At 38.7% G+C, this 22,235-nt stretch overlaps 1 protein-coding gene across 3 annotated transcripts in view; it reads left to right on the top strand.

Moving 5' to 3' along the window:
• The window catches only part of TCP11X2 (t-complex 11 family, X-linked 2), a 41,617-nt gene that overhangs the window by 18,633 nt on the left and 749 nt on the right, over window positions 1-22,235 (top strand). For 2 of the 3 annotated variants that reach the window (XM_045085344.1, XM_013050620.2), the window contains 7 exons: window positions 6,381-6,513; window positions 9,374-9,494; window positions 10,458-10,678; window positions 11,621-11,757; window positions 19,396-19,613; window positions 19,692-19,891; window positions 20,698-20,861. In XM_045085344.1, the coding sequence (XP_044941279.1) occupies window positions 6,464-6,513; window positions 9,374-9,494; window positions 10,458-10,678; window positions 11,621-11,757; window positions 19,396-19,613; window positions 19,692-19,891; window positions 20,698-20,861 (1,111 nt within the window). In that variant the 5' untranslated portion in view covers window positions 6,381-6,463. The remainder of the gene's footprint in view (window positions 1-6,380; window positions 6,514-9,373; window positions 9,495-10,457; window positions 10,679-11,620; window positions 11,758-19,395; window positions 19,614-19,691; window positions 19,892-20,697; window positions 20,862-22,235) is intronic. The other variant, XM_004781768.2, reaches the window with a different exon arrangement.

Raw genomic sequence — 22,235 nt, 5'->3', positions numbered from 1 at the left:
TTTTCCTAGCACCATTTATTGAAGAGACTGTCTTTTTAAAATTTTTCCTGTTTTGTAAAAGATTATTTGCCCATAGAGTTGAGGGTCCATATCTGGGCTCTCTACTCTGTTCCACTGGTCTGTGTGTCTGTTTTTATTCCAGTACCATGCTGTATTGGTGATCACGGCTTTGTAGTAAAGCTTGAAATCAGGTAACATGATGCCCCCAGTTTTATTTTTGTTTTTCAACATTTCCTTAGCGATTCAGGGTCTCCTCTGGTTCCATACAAATTTTAGGAGTATTTGCTCCAGCTCTTTGAAAAATACTGGTGGAATTTTGATAGGAATGGCATTAAAATTATAGATTGCTCTAGGCAGTATAGACATTTTAACAATGTTTATTCTTCTGATCCAAGAGCATAGAATGGTCTTGCATCTTTTGGTGTCTTCTTCAGTTTCTTTCATGCGTGTTCTGTAGTTCCTCGAGTACAGTTCTTTTACCTCTTTGGTTAGGTTTATTCCCAGGTATCTTATTGTTCTTGGTGCTATAGTAAATGGAATCGATTCTCTAATCTCCCTTTCTGTATTTTCGTTGTTAGTGTATAAGAAAGCCACTGATTTCTGTACGTTGTCTTTGTATCCTGCCACATTACTGAATTGCTGTATGAGTTCTAGTAGTTTGGGGGTGGAGTCTTTTGGATTTTTCATATAAAGAATCATGTTATCTGCGAAGAGAGAGTTTGACTTCTTCATTGCCAATTTGGATACCATTTATTTCTCTTTGTTGTCTTATTGCTGTTGCTAGGACTTCTAATACTATGTTGAACAAGAGTGGTGAGAGTGAGCATCCTTGTCGTGTTCCTGATCTCAACGGCAAGGCTGCAAGCTTTTTCCCATTGAGGATGATATTTGCTGTGGGTCTTTCATAGATAGATTTGATGAAGTTCAGGAATGTTCCCTCTATCCCTATACTTTGAAGCATTTTAATCAGGAACGGATGCTGGATTTTGTCAAATGCTTTCTCTGCATCAATTGACAGGACCATGTGGTTCGTCTACCTTCTCTTATTAATCTGTTCTATCACATTGACAGATTTGCGCATGTTGAACCATCCTTGTAGCCCAGGGATGAATCTCACCGGGTCCTGGTGGATAATCTTTTTAATGTGCTGGTGGGTCCTGTTTGCTAGGATCTTGTTGAGAATCTTAGCATCCATATTCATCAGTGATATTGATCTGAAATTCTCCTTTCTGGTAGTGTTTTTGGGGATTAGGGTAATGCTGGCTTCATAGAAAGAGTGTGGAAGTTTTCCTTCTGCTTCAATTTTTTGAAATAGCCTCAGGAGAATAAGTGTTATTTCTTCTTTGACAGTTTGGTAGAATTCCCCAGGGAATCCCTCAGGTCCTGGGCTCTTGTTTTTTGGGAGGTTTTTGATCACTGCTTTAATCTCGTTACTAGATATCAGTCCATTCAGTTTGTCAATTTCTTCCTGGTTCAATTTTGGGAGTTTATAATAGTTTGTAGGAATGCATCCATTTCATCTAGGTTGCTTAGCTTATTGGCATATAACTGTTGATAATAACTTCTAATGATTGTTTCTACTTCCTTGGTGTTAGCTGTGATCTCTCCCTTTTCATTCATAATTTTATTAATTTGGGCTTTCTCTCTTTACTTTTGGATTAATGTGGCCAATGGTTTATCTATCTTATTGATTCTTTCAGAAAATCATCTTCTAGTTTCATTGACACGTTCTACTGTATCTCTGGTTTCTACCTCATTGATCTCAGCTCTAATCTTGATGATTTCCCTTCTAACGTGTAGAATTGGTTTGATTTGTTGTCGATTCTCCAGTTCTTTAAGGTGTAGAGACAGCTGGTGTGTTCTGGATTTTTCAATTTTTTTGAGGGAGCCTTGGATGGCTATGTATTTCCCCCTTGGGATTCGCTTTGCTGTATCCCATAGGTTTTGGAATGAAGTGTCTTCATTCTCATTGGTTTCCATGAATTATTTCAGTTCTTCTTTGATCTCCTGGTTGATCCAGGCATTCTTAAGCAAGGTGACCTTTAGCTTCCAGGTGTTTGAGTTCCTTCTGAACTTTTCCTTGTGATTAAGCTCCAGTTTCAAAGCATTGTGATCTGGTAATATGCAGGGAATAATCTCAGTGTTTTGGTATAGGTTGAGTCCTGATTTGTGACCCAGTATGTGGTCTATTCTGGAGAAGGTTCCATGTGCGCTTGAGAATGAGTATTCTGTGGTTTTAGGGTGGAATGTTCTGTATCTATCTATGAGTTCCATCTGGTCCAATGTGTCATTCAATGCTCTTGTTTCTTTATTGATTTTCTGCTTCGATGATCTGTCTATTTCTGAGAGGGTCATGTTAAGATCTCCTACTATTAATGTATTCATATCAATATGACTCTTTATCTTGATTAACAGTTTTCTTATGTAATTGGCTGCTCCCATAGTGGGGGCATAGATATTTACAATTGCTAGATCATCTTGGTGGATAGTCCCTTTAAGAATTATGTAGTGTCCTTCTATATCTCTGACTACAGTCTTTAGTTTAAAATCTAATTTATCTGATTTGAGAATTGCTACCCCAGTCTTCTTTTGAGGCCCATTGGCATGAAAGATGCTTTTCCATCCCTTCAGTTTCAGTCTGGGTGTATCTGTAGGTTCAAAACGGGTCTCCAAAACAACATATGGATGGGTCTTGTCATTTTATGGAATCTGCAACCTTGTGTCATTTGATGGGTGCATTTAGGCCATTCACTCTGAGAGTCATTATTGATAGATACATTTTTATTGACATCGTGTTCCCTTTGAAGTCTTTCTTTCTGTAGATTTTCTCTATATTTCTGTTCAATGCTATTCTTAGGATTTTTCCTCTTTTATAGAACCCCCCCTTAATATTTCCTGCAGTGTCGGCTTTGTGATTCCATAGTCTTTTAAGCCTTGCCATTCTAGGAAACTCTTGATTTCCCCATCCATTTTGAATGTCAGTCTTGCAGGATAAAGTATTCTAGGCTGCATGTTCTTTCCGTTAGTGCCCTGAATATATCTTTCCAGCCCTTCCTGGCTTGCCAGGTCTCTGTAGACATGTCTGAGGTTATTCTGATGGGCTTTCCTCTGTACATAAGGACCTTCTTTGTCCTACCTTCTTTCAAGAGTGTCTGCCTACAATTATAATTCTTCATTCTTACTATTATGTGTCTCAGGGACTTTCGAGAATCTATAATCTTGGGGGGAAACCATTCTGCCTCTAGTACATGAATGCTGGTTCCATTCGTGAGATTGGGAAAATTTTCATGGACAACTTGTTCCACTATGTCTTCTAGACTTCTTTCTTCCTCCTCCCCTTCAGGGATTCCAATAATTCTGACGTTGGAACGTTTCATGGCATCATTTATCTCCTTGATTCTGTTTTCATGGCTTCTAAGCTGTTTGTTCCAGGATTCCTCCTGATCCTTTCTCTCTATCTGTTTGGCCTCCAGATCACTAATTTGATCTTCTGTCTCAGTTACACTAGCTTTTAGAGAATTTAGATTAGATTGGAACTCACTGAGAGCTTTTTGAACATCATTCCTGCTGGCTTTCAGTTCTGCCCTAACTTTGTGAACATCATACCTGTTGGATTTCAGTTCAGCCTTAATCAATTCCATTTGGTCATCCATGGCTTTCTCCAACCTAGCTATTGCCTAGATAATTGTTAGCCTGAATTCCTTTTCCAACATATTGTCTATGTCGACATCCATTAGCTTTGTTGCAGAAGGCCCATCCTCTGTATTTTTCTTCTGTTGGGCATTCTTCCTCCTTGTCATTTTTGTGAGAGATGACTGAACGGATGTAGCTGGATATATTGACCGTGGTGCAGTCAAACTGCACCCTGGAACACTTCTGAGCTATCACGATTCCCCACCCAAACGAGAGAAAAAAAAAAGAAAAAGAAAGAAAGAGAGAGAGAGAGAGGGACAGGAAAGAAAGGGAAGATAAAAGAGAAGGTTCAGCCCAAATGGGCCCCAAGGTAAGATTTAGGAAGTATACAAACAAAGACAAACAAAAAGACTGATAAAAGTATATGACAAGAGAGAAAAATTATATATATATATATATATGCAAATAAAGGAAGAACCTCGTCAAAAAGAACCCCAAGTATAACATTTTTATACTATCAGGACAAACACAAAAACACAGAAACACTGGCAGAAGAAAAAGGTGGGAGAGTGGTAATAAATTCTTAGTGTGGGTGAGGGGGGTTATTTTGATTCTTCCTGGATGTATCTTGATATCTTTTTGAAGGCCTCAACTTTCCTAAGATAAAGGGGGGTTAAAAATTGGTTTACCTATAGGGGTAGCATTGATTGAGGAAAGGGAGTTACCTTGAAGTTTACGTCCATATGAATATTAGAAAATAAAAATAAAAAGGAATAAACTAGACTAAACTAAACTAAAATTTAAAAAAAAATTTAAAAATAGAGAAGGAAAAGAAGAACACAGGTGTATGTATAAAAAAATTCAGGTTAGAAGGTTATTATGGAATTTGATGTACTGGACATCTCACTGTGATGGTTAATAGGTTAAAAAATTATCTATATAAAAAAATGAACCAGAATATTGGGAATGAGTTAAAAATAAAAGTTGTATCTATGAAGTAGTGGTGCTTGTTCTCTTTTCATCTTTTATTTATTTTTCTTTCCTGTTTGATTTTCTGGGGGAGGGGCCTGCCACGTGGGTTTTCAGTCAATGATATTTCTGGAGTTAAGTCCTCTCACCCCCGAGGGGGTGGGCTCTGAGGAAACCAGTTTTTTCAGGCCTTTGCTGTCTGGAGGTTTTTATGTTTGTTCATTTGTTTTCTCTCACCTTGACAGCTTTTGATAGTTTTTCGAGGTTTAGAGGAAAGCAAACTGCACCCTAACTTCCCTCTCAGAGAGAAGCCTCATTCTGCTCCCCTGTGGGTGCTGCAGAGCCCATATAAATTCCCCCTTGGCTGCTGACAGAACAGGTTCTGAGTCGCAGTCCCTGGGGACACAGGATCTCCTGCTTTTACCCAAAATCCCCGCAGTGGCGGCTGTCTGGGCAGCTCCAGACCACCAGAGAGGTTCCAAACAGCAATCACACACTGAGATTTTTCCCCTGGCCCAGGCTGGGAGTGCCTGGTCTTTTGGGGTCTAAGACCCCCAGGCTTAGGCGCACCTCTCTTAAGGTAGGTTGTGGGGCATGCATGTCTCAGGCTCTGATAGTATGGCGCGGGTTTAAGAGCACCGGGCTGGGCTTCACACACCTCTCTCAGGGAAGAGTGTGGGGTGTGTGCATCTCAGGCTCTGATAGTACGGTGCTGCGTTCTGCAGGCTGGCAAGGGTCCCAGCCCTTCATGGGAGCCAGACCCCACTTGTTCTTGGGTGCGCTGGTGGCTCAGGGACCAAGACTTTGCTTCTCTGCTGCACTCTCTGGCTCAGTGCCAGGGGAGGGGAGGCTGTCCTGGGTCCGGGGACTTAAGCCCCTGTCGCTAGCTGCCCCAATTCGCACAATTTTCCCCCACAATCCTTTGCTCTTTTTGAGTACTTTCAGCCAGTTTCCAAGTTAATGCTGGTTCCCAGAAGCAGGGCACTCTCGGATTGGGGTATTACTTTCCAATCGGTCGCCTCTGGTGGCTCCTTCCCCCTTTTGTTTATCTTCGGATATCAGTCCAACATTCCCACTCCGCTTTACCTGCCCACTTGCATCTTCTGCCCCTGTAGAGATCCAGATATGTATAATTCTGATCTCAGCCTGATTTCATGGGTGATCGGAGTTCTTTGGTAGGTAATCAGCTCACTTTAGGGTACAGGTTGAGATGGCGCCTCCTCCTACTTCCCAGCCATCTTGTCTCCCCACTTTATTTATTTATTTATTTATTTTTTTGAAAATTTCTTTTAGTGCAGCTTTTAGAAAATTGTGTATTTATTTATTTTATCTAGGTTCCATGCCCAGTATGGGGCCCAATATAGGGCTTGAACTCACACCCCTGAGATCAAGACCTAAGCTGAGATCAAGAGTCAGATGCTTAACTGACTAAACCACCCTGGTGCCCCTAGACAATTACTTATTTTATAAACCATAATTTACCAGTGTTTCTTTGCTGTTTTTTACTTACTATTTTAACATTTCAAGCAAAGGGTTCTGAAATCAGTTTCTCTTTTTGCTTTTCATAAACTTGTTCATGCTTGACTTCTCTGAGAATTCCAATGTTATTGAAAGGCAAAAGTTCAGAAAACCTCAAATACTAGAATGATTGAGTGAATCTATGTAAGATCTGCTCTATGGATCTAAACTTAGGGGCCTTACTTCACTGAGAGAATCTATAAAAAATAGAAATTTTACTTGTAATGGATCTCTGTTAATGACTGCTGTACTCTTTCCAGAGAGCAGACCTGAAGTACTTTCTGTCACAGATCTGATAGAGACAGTTAATGAAGTTTCTAAACTTAGCATTGCTCATGAAATAATGGTAAACCAAGATTTCTGTATGGAAGAGAGTATTTTACCTCCCAACAGGTATGGACTCTTCTATTTTTTTTTTTTTATTTTACTCCTCCTGTGATAAGTATATAACACAAATGACTCTTGATCAGGATTGAAGCGTTTTTATTAATACAGTTAATTTTGACTATGTCTTAAATGGTACCAACAAATAAAACAGAGGAGTGTAATTACCAGTGTAATTATTAGTTTCATGTCAAAGCAGAAAAAAATATATTTAAACAGGAATTAAACCAAAGATGATGTTGTCAGAATGTTTATTTTGGTATCCCAGTTAATAATGAAATATAGAGTTAATTTTGATCTTTTTAGACAGCCTTGGAAGAAATAGCTCACGAAAGTTATTCTTTTGTCTGCAGATCAAAGAGGTACTGGTGAAAAGAGTACCTTTCTAATAGTGGTATTGCCAACTCTTCATGAGAAAAAATTTCAGAGAACATTTCTGCCTTATAAGTAGCTTAATAAAAATTCTGGGAATTAAGATCAGAACTACATTGATAAAGAATGCCTGTCTAAAATCAGGCTTTATTCTGGTTCTTATTAATTACATTCATGTTGCAAGACATAAATAAAATTTTATGAATTAAATACTTCTTTTTAAAAATATTTTATTTATTTGACAGACAGAGCTCACAAGTAGACAGAGAGGTAGGCATAGAGAGAGGGGGTGGGGAAGCAGGCTACCCGCTGAGCAGAGAGCCCAATGTGGGGCCAATCCCAGGACACTGAGATCATGACCAAGCTGAAGGCAGAAGCCCTAACCCACTGAGCCACCCAGGCACCCCTGAATTAAATACTTCTAATAGCTTGTTAATAGTTAAATGGGTAAATTAATTTGTTGTGCCCTAATTGTATAGCATTTCTAATTTCCCACTTTAGGGGTTCTATTTCTAAAACACTTTGCTCTGTGTTTCTTTTGATCTTCACATTTCTTAGTTTTCCCTTACCTGTTGTTAATAGGTACTCATGCTGGGCACAGCTTTTCCAAAAGAGGTTTCCATCAAAAGACCAATATCCTAGCATATTCCTCACCTTTACCATCTCTGAAACTCGAGTTAATTTTTTTCCTTCTGGTTAGGGTGCAGAGAAAGTGAAACTAGGAGAGTGAAGATCTGTTAAAGTGGCTGGGGGTTGTGGTGGTGATAAGGGGTGGGTAGATGAAGCAGAAGGAATAATACTATTCAGAGCTTGATTTTTAATTGTTCTGTTATTAACAGCCTTATTCTAGTGTAACAATGCAAAAAGTATAACAAAAACAAAGTTGAAATAGAATATGGGTTTATCTATTTCATATATAGATATTGACTATTGGTTTTACCTTTGGTCTTATAAAATAACACTAATTATAGTTATAGATTCTAAGGAAAATTTTATTGTCAGATATTTGTACAACAAACTGAGTACCAACTAGGTGAAAAGAACAATCCTTAATGCTGGGAACATACAGGTGACTAGGATGCTAGCTTTACCACAAGAGACTTCTGTATCAGAGATAGTCAAACAGTAGATAGCTACTGTGCAATAAGTTCTCTGGCATCTAGTATATGGAATTCTGTGTGTTCAGCTGCCCAAGAAGTGCCAAGAAAGACTTTCCTCATAAGGTAACACTTTAGTTTTGGAGTATGTATGGGTGATTTTCAGGTGGTCTGGGGTGTGTGTGGGGGGATAGGTGAGGAAGGATTCTCCCAGAACTGGAACTGTCATGTCACAGGCATAGAATAGTGAAAGACATTATATATTCATTTTAAGTAGGTTGTTATTGTTGGAGCAGTGTGTTAGAAGAAGGAAGGCAATAAGGTAGAAGTGACAGAAGAAGATCCTAAAGGGTCTTAGAGACCATGCATCCTGCTGGTGATAGGGAGCCCAGAGAGGACGTCAAATGAGCATGCCAACATAACCAGATGTATATCTTAGAAAAATAATTGATTTTAGCAAGAATATGTGGCATTGCATAAGACTTTGTTGGGGAAGGAAGACCATTTAACAGGCTACTGCAATAGTTCAGGTAGGAAATGACAATAGATAGAGGTATTTTGGAAGCAAAATCTCTGGAATTTGGTGACCAAGTAGATAAAATGTTTCAGGAGAAAGCAGTTAGAAGGACTCCAGTACACAGCAATTATGTATGTATTATCTCACAAATGGGATTGGTGTGTTGGGAGATGAACTTTGACTTTTTTTGACATTTATCTTTGTAATTGTTTGTAAAAGTTTTAACAGGATCATGTACATTTTTGTATTTTTTGAGGGAAAAGGATTAAGCTTTCTGGTTCCAAACAAGGAACAGGTTTGAATGGAGATGATAAGGGGTAATCAAGGAGGAATTTTTTTTCTTAGATTTCAAAATGGAAAGAAAAAGAACAACTAGTTGAACCTATAAGTCTATGGATATAGAAACTAAGGCACACAGCACTTTACCAATGAAAGTTAACCATTCTCTCCAAAGGTAACCAGTATTCTGATTATTAACACCACAGATTATTTTGCTTGTTTTGAGGTTTTGTATATGGGAGTGTATAATATAAATTCTTTTTTTGTCTGGGAAAAAAGAAACTAAGGCACACACTTATGTTCGATGCAAAAGCAGGGCTAGAACTCAAGGGCTTAACTCCCTACCTAGTTCATGGTTCTTCCTACTGCAGGATGAGAGCTTCTCTGGAACCTTGAGATACCCTCCTGAGAGGATTTGGCTAACATCTTTGCATTTGACACTAAATTTAGTTTATTCATTCAAGAGCTAACTATAGTTCTTGGCTTGGCAATTCAGTGATCTTTCATGATACTAAATGCTATTTGGGATTTAAGAAATTATTATCCTGATTATGATCAGTTCTCTGGGTAAAGAGCAATTTGCTCATTTAAACGTTTTTTACAGTTTGGAAGGCAGGTTCATGGAGACAATGTACAATGCTTTTTGGGACCATCTGAAGGAGCAACTATTGAGTACTCCCCCTGACTTCACCTGTGCTCTTGAACTTTTAAAAGAAGTTAAGGAGGTGAGTAACAACCCTCTCATTTGTGGATGTTAAGTTCCTGAACATACCAAATCTTTGGATTGTTGATGATTACCAATATCTTAAGTTGTGTAATGCCTCCCTGAACATGGTCCATTACTTAGACCATCTAGAGAAGCTTTTTTTCTTTGCATGATATGAAGCTCAAAAGGTGGTATGTTGCTATAATGGCACAGTATGTCATTCAGTTAAAAAGATTTTCACTAATCACTAACTATGTTTTGTTTTTAAGAAGCACATAAGTGAGTAAAGGATCCCTTGCCCACAAGGGCTTTTGAGCCAAAAGGCTTATACTTTTGAGTCAAAAGGCTATTTCCAGTGACCTTTAATGGTTCCTTTACTTATTTTAATCTTTGATCTTTGAAGTAAAAATAACCTAAAAATGTCTTTATTCCTTATTAAGAGTGCTTCAATCACCTTGTGGTGGTGTGTATTTTATATATTTTATATCCTGCACTTATTTTTATCACACTTATTTTTATTCATATTTTAATATCCTTATGATCAGAATATTATATAGCACTGTTGTTATTACTGATACCAGTGAAGCCTTGAACTATAATTGGCCCCCAAACAGAAAGAGATAGTAGTCTTTTTTAAAAAGATTTTATTTATTTATTTGACAGAGAGAGAGATCACAAGCCGGCAGAGAGGCAGGCAGAGAGAGGGAGAGGGAAGCAGGCTCCCCGCTGAGCAAAGAGCCTGATGTGGAACTCAATCCCAGGACCCTGAGATCATGACTTGAGCCAAAGGCAGAGGCCCAACTCACTGAGCCACCCAGGTGCCCCAGAAATAAATAATATTTTTCTATAAGAAATTTAGAGACCTATTTTCAAGACTTCCAAAAGACATAGACTAGGATGTCTTTGTTTCAAGAAGGTTTTTTATTGGAGAGTTATTAGCTTTCTAAACAATTTGGCTCCATTGATTTTCTTCTATGGACAGATCTTGTTATCACTGCTATTACCACACCAGAACCGCTTAAGAAATGAGATTGAAGATGCTCTGGACATGGATCTCCTTAAGCAGGAAGCAGAACATGGGGCCCTGGATGTCCCTCATCTCTCTAACTACATTCTCAATTTGATGACCCTCCTATGTGCACCAGTCCGCGATGAAGCTGTGCAGAAACTAGAAAGCATGACAGATCCTGTGCAGTTATTAAAGTGAGAAACAAAATATACTGTCCCGGAAATCTGCCTTAAACAACTATGTCAGAAAGCTCCCTCCCTGATACTGTGTTATAGCTCCTGCCTTGTTTAGCTTTTCTATACTGAAGAACTGACTAATACCTTTTTTAAAAGATTTTATTTATTTGACACAGAGAGATCACAAGTAGGCAGGGAGGCAGGCAGAGAGAGGGAGAATCAGGCTCCCTGCTGAGCAGAGAGCCCGATGCGGAACTCAATCCTAGGACCCTGAGATCATGACCTGAGCCGAAGGCAGAGGCTTAACCCACTGAGCCACCCAGGCACCCCTGACTAATACCTTTTATTTTGCTCCCTAGACTATTGGCTTTTATTTTCCAAGGACAGACTCTCAAGGCCTTTTTGGTGATCTTCAGATCATTTGTACCTTTTTTAAGAAGTGATGCTAAGAGAGAGTTCTTTCTTCCAGAGATTTCAAATAGCCTTTTCCCAAATGTTTTCTTATGTATCTTAACTTAAAGCCCATGAGGGGACATCAATGAAGATTATCCTTGTTTCACAGCTGGGAGAATCAAGACCCAGAAAGGTAAATAGTATGTCCAATTAGATAGAAATTTAATTATCATCATTCCAACTCCTTACAGTTGGTTTTTAGGACTTTGGTCATTTTCCTTCCACTGAATACTCATTCTGAGAAGATAGTGGCAATATTGGAAAGAGTTCTACACTGCTAACTAAAAGGACAGAAGACATATTTGTCCTTACCCCTGACAACAATGCACTCTGTGGCCATTGTCCCCTAACCACAGTGTTCTTATTTGTAAATTGAAGTTGGATTATTGTTTTTAAGGTCCATTTTAATTCTAAAATGCTGGGATTTTAGGAAATCTTGCTTGAGTTCTATCTCTCCACAATAGATTTCCTTTCATAGTGTAAATATTTTATTTCTCCTTATGACAGGGGTATCTTCCATGTTCTGGGCCTGATGAAAATGGACATGGTGAACTATACTATCCAGAGCCTTCGACCCTACCTGCAGGAACATTCTGTCCAGTATGAACAAGCTAAATTTCAGGAACTCCTTGATAAGCAGCCTGGTATGTTTAAAATTTAAGTGTGGTAGAGGGAGATTTCACCTTGGGTTTGCCTTCTTACAATGATAAAATATATTTTTTAATTTTCCTTTATTATGTTATGCTAGTCACCATACAGTATATCATTAGTTTTTTTTTAATTTTTAATTTTTTCAATGTAAGAGTATTCATAATTTTTGCACCACATGCAAATCCGTGCCCTCTCCAATACCCACCACCTGGATCCCCCAACCTCCCACCCCCCGCCCCTTCAAAACCCTCAGATTGTTTTTCAGAGACCATAGTATCTCATGGTTTACCTCCCCTTCCAATTTCTCTCAACTCCCTTCTCCTCTCCATCTCCCCTTGTCCTCCATGCTATTTGTTATGCTCCACAAATAAGTGAAACCATATGATCATTGACTTTCTCTGCTTGACTTATTTCACTCAGCATAATCTCTTCCAATCCTGTCCATGTTGCTACAAAAGCTGGGTATTCATCCTTTCTGATGGAGGCACACTACTCCATAGTGTATATGGACCACATCTTCCTTATCCATTCGTCCGTTGAAGGGCATCTTGGTTCTTTCCATAGTTTGGCAACCGTGGCCATTGCTGCTATAAACATTGGGATACAGAAGGCCATACACATGTACCATTAGTTTTTGTTTTCACTACTTATGTACCATTTCACTACATATGTACCATTAGTTTTTGATGTAGTGTTCCATGATTCATGGTTTGTGTATAACACCCAGTGCTCCATACAATATGTGCCATCCTTAATACCCATAACCAGGCTAAACAATCCTCCCATACCCTTTAAAACCATCAGTTTGTTTCCTGGAGTCTATAGTCTTTCATGGCTCATCTCCCCCTCTGATTCACCCCCTCATCATTTTTCCCTTCCTTCTCCTAATGTCCACCATGCTATTCCTTATGTTCCACAAATAAGTGAAATCATATGATAATTGACTTTCCCTGCTTGACTTATTTCACTTAGCATAATCTCCTCCAGTTCCGTCCATGTTGATGCAAAAGTTGGGTATTCATCCGTTCTGATGGCTAAGTAATATTCCATGTGTATATGGGCCTTTCCTTTATCCATTTGTCTGTTGAAGCACATCTCAGCTCTTTCCACAGTTTGGCTATTGTGGACATTGCCGCTATGAACACTGGGGTGCATGTGGCCCTTATTTCCACTGCATCTGTATCTTTGGGGTAAATGCCCAGTAGTGCAATTGCTGGGTCATAGGGTAGCTCTAATGTAAACTTTTTGAGGAACCTCCACACTGTTTTCGGAAGTGTCTGTATCAACTTGCATTCCCACCAACAGTGTAAGAGTGTTCCCCTTTCTCCACAACAGCTCCAACATTTGTTTTTTCTTGCCTTGTTAATTTTTGTCATTCTAACTGGTGTAAGGTAGTATCTTAGTGTTGTTTTGATTTGAATTTCCCTAATGGCTAATGATGATGAACACTTTTTCATGTGTCTGTTAGATATTTCTATGTCTTCTTTGCAGAAATGTCTGCTCAAGTCTTCTTTCCATTTTTTGAATTGATTATTTGTTTTTTGGGTGTTGAATTTGAGAAGTTCTTTATAGATCTTGGATATCAGCCCTTTGTCTGTAGTATCACTTGCAAATATCTTCTCCCATTCTGCTGGTTGCCTCTTTGTTTTGTTGTGCAGAAGCTTTTCATCTTGATAAAGCCCCAAACGTTTATTTTCACTTTTGTTTCCTTTGCCTCTGGAGACCTGTCTTGAAAGAAGTTTCTGTGGCTGGTGTTGAGGAGGTTCCTGCCTATGTTCTCCTCTAGGATTTTGAAGGATTCCTGTTTCACACTGCAGTTTTTTAGCCATTTTGAGTTTATCTTTGTATACAGTATAAGGGAATGGTCGAGTTTCATTCTACTGTATATAGTTGTCCTATTTTCCCAGCACCATTTATGCAAGAAACTGTCTTTTTTCCATTGGATATTTTTTTTACTGCTTTGTCAAAGATTGTTTGACCATAGAGTTGAGGGTCCATATCTGAGCTCTCCATTCTGTTCCACTGGTCTATGTGTCAGTTTTTGTGCCAGTACCACACTGTCTTGGTGATCACAGCTTTGTAATATAGCTTGAAATCAGGCAATGTGATACCTCCTGGTTTTTTTTTTTTTTTTCATTTCCAACATTTCCTTAGTGATTGGGGTCTTTTCCAGTTCCATATAACTTTAGGATTATTTGTTCCAGCACTTTGAAAAATGTCAATGATACTTTGATTGGGATGGCATTTAAAGTGCAGATTGCTCTGGGAAGCATAAACATTTTAACAATGTTTATCCTTCCAATCCATGAGCATGAAATGTTTTTCCATCTTTTGTGTCTTCTTCAATTTCTTTCATGAGTGTTTTGTAGTTCCTTGAGTATAGATTCTTTATCTCTTTGGTTGGGTTTATTCTAAGGTATCTTATGGGTCTTGGAGCTATTGTAAATGGAATAGATTCTCTAATTTCCCTTTCTATAGGTACATTGTTTGTGTATAAGAAAGCAACTGACTTCTGTGCATTTATTTTGTATCCTCCCACATTACTGAGTTGCTGTATGAGTTCTAGTAATTTGGGGATGGAGCCTTTTGGGTTTTCCACATAAAGTATCATGTCATCTGCAAAGAGAGAGAGTTTGACTTCTTCTTTGCCAATTTGAATACATTTTATTTCTTTCTCTTGTCTGATTGTTGTTGCTAGGACTTCTAGTACTATGTTGAATAATAGTGATGAAAGTGGGCATACCTGTTGTGTTCCTAATCCCAATGGAAAGGCTCACAGCTTTTCCCCACTGAGATTGATATTCACTGTTGGTTTTCCATAGATGGATTTTATGAAGTTGGGGAATGTTGCCTCTATCCCTATACCCTGAAGAGCTTAATTACAAAAAGATGCTGCATTTTGTCAAATGCTTTGTCTGCAACAATTGAGAGGACCATGTGGTTCTTCTCTCTTCTCTTACTTATGTGTTCCATCACATTGATTGTTTTGCCAATGTCAAACCATCCTTGCATCCCAGGGATAAATGCCACCTGGTTGTGGTGGATAATCCTTTTAGTGTGCTGTTGGATCCTATTAGCTAGGATCTTGTTGAGAATCTTGGCATCCATATTCATCAGGGATATTGGTCTGAAATTCTCCTCTTTGATAGGGTCTTTGCCTGATTTGGGGATGGACGTAAAGCTGGCCTCATAGAAAGAGTCTGGAAGTTTTCCTTCCATTTCCATTTTTTGAAACAGCTTCAGGAGAAGAGGTATTATTTTTTCTTTGAATGTTTGGTAGAGTTCTTCAGGGACTCCAACAGGCCCTGGACTCTTGTTTTTTGGGAGGTGTTTGATCACTGCTTCAATATCATCACTAGTTATTGATCTATTCAGGTTTTCCATTTTTTCCCATTTCAGTCTTCATAGTTTATAAGTTTCTCAGAATGCATCAATTTCTTCCAGGTTGGTTAATTTATTGTCGTATAGCTATTAATAATAATTTCTGATAATTGTACTTATTTCCTTCATATTAGTTGTGATCTCTCCCTTTTCATTGATAATTTTATTAATTTGGGTCCTTTCTCTTTTATTTTGGATAAGCCTGGCCAGTGGTTTATTGATCTTATTAATTCTTTCAAAGAACAAGGTTCTAGTTCCATTAATGAGTCCTACTGTTATTTCTGGTTTCTAATTCATTGATCTCTGCTTTAACCTTAATTATTTCCATTCTTGTCTGTGGATTAGGTTTAATTTGTTGTTGATTCTCCAGATCTTTAAGATGTAAAGATAGCTTATGCATTTGGGATTTTTCTTTTTTTTCTTGAATGAAGCTTCAATGGCTATGTATTTCCCCCTTAGGACTGCCTTTGCCATATACCATATATTTTGGATTGATGCGTCTTTGTTCTCATTGGTTTCCATGAATTGTTTAAGTTTGCCTTTGATTTCCTGGTTGACCCAAAATTCTTCAGCACAATGGTTCTTCAGATTCCAAGTATTTGAATTCCTTCCAAACTTCTTCTTGTGGTTGAGTTCCAGTTTCAAAACATTGTAGTCTGAGAATATGCAGGGAATAATCTCAACCTTTTGGTATTGGTCGAGCCCTGATTTGTGATCCAGTATGCAGTCTATTCTGAATAACGTTCCATGCATGCTTGAGAAGAATGAGTATTCTGTTGTTTTAGGCTGGAATGTTCTGTATATATCTATGAGGTCCACTGGGTCCAGTGTGTCATTCAAAGCTCTTGTTTCTTTTTTTATTTTCTGCTTAGAATACCTGTGTATTGCTGAGAGTGGAGTGTTGAGGTCTCCTACTGTTAATGTGTTCTTATCAATTGGTCTCTTTATTTTGGTTAACAGCTGGCTTATGTAGTTGGTTGCTTCATGTTGGGGGAATAGATATTTCCAATTCTTAGTTCTTCTTGTTGGGTAGACCCTTTAAGAACTATGTAGTGTCCTTCTGTATCACTAATTAGTCTTTAGCTTAAAATCTAATTTGTCTGATATGAGAATCGCTACTCCAGCTTTCTTTTGAAGTCTGTTGGTATGAAAGATGGTTATCCATCCCTTCACTTTCAGCCTGGGTGCATCTTTAGGTTCAAAATGAGTCTCTTGTAGACAGCATGTGGATGGATCCTGTCTTTTTATCCAACTCTAACCCTGTGTCATTTTATGGGAACGTTTAGGCCATTCATGTTGAGAGTGATTATTAAAAGATATGATTTTATTGTCATCATGTTGCCTGTGCAGTCCTTTTCTCTATAGATTGTATTTGTTTATTTCTGTTCTATATCACTATTGGTATCTTTCTCCTTTTATAGAACCCCCTTAATATTTCTTGCAGGGCTGTCTTAGTGGTCACATATTATTTCAGTCTCTGCTTGTCCTGGGAACTCCTTATCTCCCCATCCCTTCTGAATGACAGCCTTGCTGGATAAAGAATTCTTGGCTCCATATTCTTCTCATTTAGTATCCTGGATATGTCTTGCCAGGCCTTTCTGGTTTACTAGGTCTCTGAAGACAGGTCTGACATTATTCTGACATTCCTCCCTCTGTACGTAAGGAATCTTTCCCCCCTAACTGCCCTTAAAATGGTTTCCTTAGTTCTAAGATTTGTGAGTTTTACTATTACATACCTGGATGTCAATCTTATCTCCTTGATCTTAGGTGTGTTCTCTCTGCCTCTAGGACACAAATGCTTGTTTCATTCCCCAGATTAGGGAGGTTTTCAGCTATGATTTGCTCAAATATATCTTCTAGTCTTCTCCCTTTCTCCACACCCTCAGGGATCCCAATAATTCCAACATTGGAATGCTTCATGACATCATTTATTTCTCTAATTCTGTTTTCATGGATTTTGAACTGTTTGCTCCAGGCCTCCTCCTGCTTCTTTTCTATCAGTTTGTCTTCCAGATCACTAATTCATTCTTCTGCCTCATTTACCCTGACTGCTAGAGTATCTAGATTAGATTGTATCTCATTGATAGCATTTTTAAGTTCTGCCAGATCCACTCTCATTACTGCCCTTAGCAAATCTATGTTACCATTAATAGTTTTCTCCAGACTGACTATTGCCTTCATAACTGCTACCCTGAAGTCTGTTTCTGACATCTTGCTTAGATCCATATCCATTAAATCTGTAGGAGAGACCATTGTCTCTGGGTCTTTTCTTTGTTGGGAGTTCCTCCTCCTAGTCATTCTGTTGAGTTGTATTTGAGGGGTATACAACCAAAAATATCAACCACAATCCAGGCAAGGTGCACCCTGGGAAGGTTTGGAGCAATTGGAAGTCACCACCAAAAAGAAAAGAAAAGCCAAGAAGAGACCTAAGAGTAAGCTTTATAAAGTACAAGATCAAAACAAAAAGACTGACAAAACAAACAAGCAAAAAACAAAACAAAACAAAGAAACCCAAAATAAAAATGGGGGTTGACAGGAAGGTGGCTATAATCCCTGATGTGGGCCAAGAAGGGTATTTCAATTCTTCCTGGGTGAATTTTGTTCTCTTTGTTAGAGAACTGTACTTCTCAGAGATACAGGGAAACTAAAACTGATATGTGTATGTGTGCATGTATATGTGTATGCATATATATATATATAGAGAGAGAGAGAGAGAGAGAGAGTAGGAAAAAGGAGTACATTGAAGCTAATGTCTGTATATATATAAAAAGAAAAAAAGTACATGTATGAAAAAGTTCAAGTTAAAAAGTTACTATGGAATATGTTATATTAAACATCTAGTTGAAAGGATAAATAGGTTAAAAAAACATGAAACATGAGAAAGAATTAAAAAAGAGAGAAAAGTTGTATTTAAGGAATAGACAGGCTGTGAGGCAAAACAATGAGGTTAATATACTGTTTTCCCTTAGTGTTGGTGCTTTACAGTTTTATGAGGACCCTGTGGTTGTTGTCCTCTTGCTCTTTCAGCTTGTCTCCTGGGGGGAGGGGGCTGCCACATTGCTTTTCAGTTAACCCTGCTTTGGCTGAGTTGCCCTGCCCCTTACCAAGGGGCTGGGCTCCATGGAAAACAGTTTTCCAGGCTTTTGTTCTCTGGAAGCTTTTGTCCTCTGGTGGCTTTTCTCACCTTTGCCTTTTCAGAGGGTCAGAGCAAAATAAACTGTCCAAACCTGGACCAGTGACTCAGAGGGAAGCCACAGTCTGCTCCTCCCTGAATCCTTCAGAACACACAGACACCCCTCTGCAAATGCCATTGAATACTGCAGCCTCCCACAGGTGATGTGCCCATAGCGACCCTCTCAGTGGTCAACGAAGGCCCCAGCTTATCTCTATACCCCAGTGCCACCAAAACTGGGAGAGATCCCAGTGAAGTCAACCCGTGCCCCAGCCATTGCCATTCCTGGAACCATGGGCTCCAGTCCAAGCCAGGTCCTCTTGGTGGTAGCAGCAGGAGCTGCCAGTCCCAGAGACTGCTGACTCAAGTCTGCACCAGCTGGCAGGTGGCTGCTGCAATGGATCCTTGGGCTGTGGGCTTAGGTCTGTGCCTGGAGCTACCTGGTCCCAATGTCTGCTCCTTAAGCCCCCTTGTTCTTTTTGAGTGCTGTTATCAGTCCCTTCCCATCTCACAACCACGGGTCTCCAAGCTATCACTGGTCCCCAAGTGCAGGGTGCTTTTGCACTGTGGTATTACTTTCCAGTGGCTAGCTTCTTTGGTCCCCTGCGCCTTCCTATTTAACTTATCTTGCTACCTTTTTTTCCCTATGTTTTTCTTTTACTTTCACCCCACCTCTCCCTGTCTATGGTTACATTGACAGATTCCATTCCTCTCCCCAGTAGTTTAGAAAGCCTACTCTTCCACAAGCTACAAGGATTAACACTAATTTTAACACATCCTTTAACTTTACCAACATCTAAGTAGTATCTGTAACCTTCCTTTCCCCTACTCCCCACATATTCTGTTCACAGTCCATCCTTCTGGGTAGAGATGTGGCATTTTAATTTCATTTTCCTTTTTTACTCTTGCTGTGGGAGGAAGGTAATATATATTGTGAATAAAAGTTTCTTTTTTTGAGTAAGAGGTAGTGAAAAATATTTCTCTAAGACAGAAGATCCTACAAAATAATATTTATTGACCAAGAGTATATCTTAAAACCATAGATTTTAGCCCTTAAATATTCTCTTTTGTGTCATAGGTCTCCTTGATTGCACCACGAAATGGCTAACCAAAGCAGCAACAGACCTCACTACATCATCTCCAAGTTCTCTTGGCTCTCCCAGCTCCTCCAGTTTGGATCATTCACCTCCAAATTGGGCAACTAACAACTCAGAAATCCCCAATCCCACAATGGTGCTATACCAGGGTTACCTAAATCTTCTTCTCTGGGATCCTGACAATGATGATTTCCCTGAGGTAAGGATGTGTGTTAGAGCATTGCTTTTTTTGTTTTGTATTTAATGTCTCTACTAGAGCCCTCCTCTCTTGACCTAGTCTTCCCTCTTTCAAAAGACTCTCCTGATGGATAGAATACGGCTACAGGAGATGGAGTCCCAGCTGCACCAGTTAACCATCCTGGCCTCAGTCTTGCTAGTAGCCAGAAGTTTCTCTGGTAATGTTTTATTCAGCTCACCTGAATTTGTGAATAAACTGAAATGCATAACCAAGGCCCTGACAAAAGAATTTAACTCCAGGTAATCTTCATAGACAGATATTTTTTTAGAGTTGAAAATAATATATGGTTTTTGGGACATAGGCAGATAATGTAATTATTGGTTATTTGTCATCACAAAAAGGACCCTGGGAACCACCTGCAATTATTGTTGGTGCCTTTTGATAAGTCATATTGAGGCTTGGGATAGAGAAAAATAAATTCTCAAGAGGAGAGAGTGGAGGCTAGTTTACTACACAGCATTCATTATCATGTTTTCTAAAAATGAGTCATTACATATTTGAATGGGTGACACTGGGTTTGCGTATGTATACCCAGAAGTTTATCAATTGATCATTAATATTGATTTATCATCACTGCATGTAGGGTACTACAACCAAAATAAAAAGAGAAATCAGAAGTTTAGGTCTCTTAACTTATTTATAATTTAACTGATGAAATAAGAAAAACACAACTATGGAAAATCCACCAAGAAAATCTCATGGATTGCATGGAGCACTGGGTGTGGAGAAAAAAATAATGAATACTGTTATGCTGAAAATAAATAAATTAATTAAAAAAATATTTAAGGAACTAATGTATACTGAGTGGGTTCAATCATAGACCGGAACCATTTTCCAATTTATCTTGTTTCTTTTTGAAATCTAAAATAGTGCTATATTTGTGAATTTGTTGTCACCTTGAGAGTAACAATGAAGGTTTTTAATCTGTACATGGGTTCTTACTGTCTACTAGTGGTGGGGGCTTAGAGTGGACCAACCTTCTGTTAGGGGCTCTCTGGGCTTTGACCCTATGCCAGGGTTATTCTGCTTTATGTCCATTATCTAGGCCTCAAGAGACTATGGTGAGTGTGAGTGAACAACTGTCCTGGGAAATCCAGCAAGGACTCAAAGACATGGACCTTACTGCCCTGAGCAGTGAAAACACATCATCTCTTAAAGGCCAACTCCAGAATATTGCCAAGAAAGAGAACTGTGTTCGTAACATCATTGGTAAGGGTCCCATAGTAGTGATAGGGAGGGGTGTCAAGAATGTTTAGGATGAGGAGGTAGACTTAACCTTGGAAGCCAGTTACTGACAAGCATGATTATTGGGAAAGTCTTTGGGCTTTAGTTTTCTCATCTATAATATACAGGATTGAAATGGATCTCTTTCAGTTTGAAGAGTGAATGTATGGGTTTAAGGTGGACCTGCAGCTAAGATATGTACTTTGCAGGTGTGAAATACTGTCCGCCCAACCCTACCAAGTCATCCCTGGTCATTTTCTAGCTATAGTCCAAGATATATGATGGAAAACAATTTGCTTTAAAAGTTATTGTGTGGGCTTCTACTCCCCTCCAAGGAACTGATACTGACTTAGGTTGTAGGACATATTCCATGCTGTAAAGGAAGCAGTGAACTTGGTGAGCTTTCTTCTAACTTTTGCATCTTAACAGTCTGATTTGGATGTGAGGGCACTGGTTGCAATGTATGCCTTTTTTTCCCCACATATATTTTATTTATTGAGGTATATTTCATACGTGTCTTTTTTAAAAAATTGTTAATTTCAGGGGTAGAATTTAATGATTCATCAGTTGCATGTAACACTCAGTGCTCATTACATCAAGTGCCCTCTATAATGCCCATCACCCACTTACTCCATTCCCTCACCCACCTCCCCTTCAGCAACACTCAGCTTGTTCCCTATCATTGAGTCTCTTATGGTTTGCCTCCCTGTTTTTATGTTTTTTTTTTTTCTACGAAATACAGTATTTATTTAGAATGAGTAAAGAAATCACATCAGAATATAACCAAGAAGGATTACAAATATAACACAATGCAAAAGAAAAGCATATTTAAAAAATTAATTCCTTGAAACACTTCTGTAATACGTTTTCTAAATTATTTGGTAGCATAATCTTATGAAAGTTTTTGATTATTTTCTCTTATAGAGTAAATAGAAAGTTAATTTCAATCTTCCTTAAAGGAAGTTTCATGGATTTTTATTTTTCTAGCATTGCCAAATACATTCTTGACTGAATAAAAAGTGTAGTGTGATTAGGCTATAAGGAGAAAAAAATCTTTTTTTTTTCCAGTTTAGTGGTATGCATATTTTATTTTATTTTTTTATTTTGTTTTTTTTAAATTAAATTTATTTATTTTCAGCATAATAGTATTCATTATTTTTCACCACACCCAGTGCTCCATGCAAACCGTGCCCTCTATAATACCCACCACCCGGTACCCCAACCTCCTACCCCCCCACCACTTCAAACCCCTTAGATTGTTTTTCAGAGTTCATAGTTTCTCATGGTTCATCTCCCCTTCCAATTTCTCTCAACTCCCTTCTCCTCTCCATCTCCCTATGTCCTCCATGTTATTTGTAA

The sequence above is a fragment of the Mustela putorius genome, unplaced genomic scaffold, assembly GCF_011764305.1.
Source record: "Mustela putorius furo isolate JIRA1106 unplaced genomic scaffold, ASM1176430v1.1 tig00000842_pilon_pilon_pilon, whole genome shotgun sequence".
NCBI lineage: Eukaryota > Metazoa > Chordata > Mammalia > Carnivora > Mustelidae > Mustela > Mustela putorius.
This window is presented reverse-complemented; position numbering and strand designations above follow the sequence as displayed.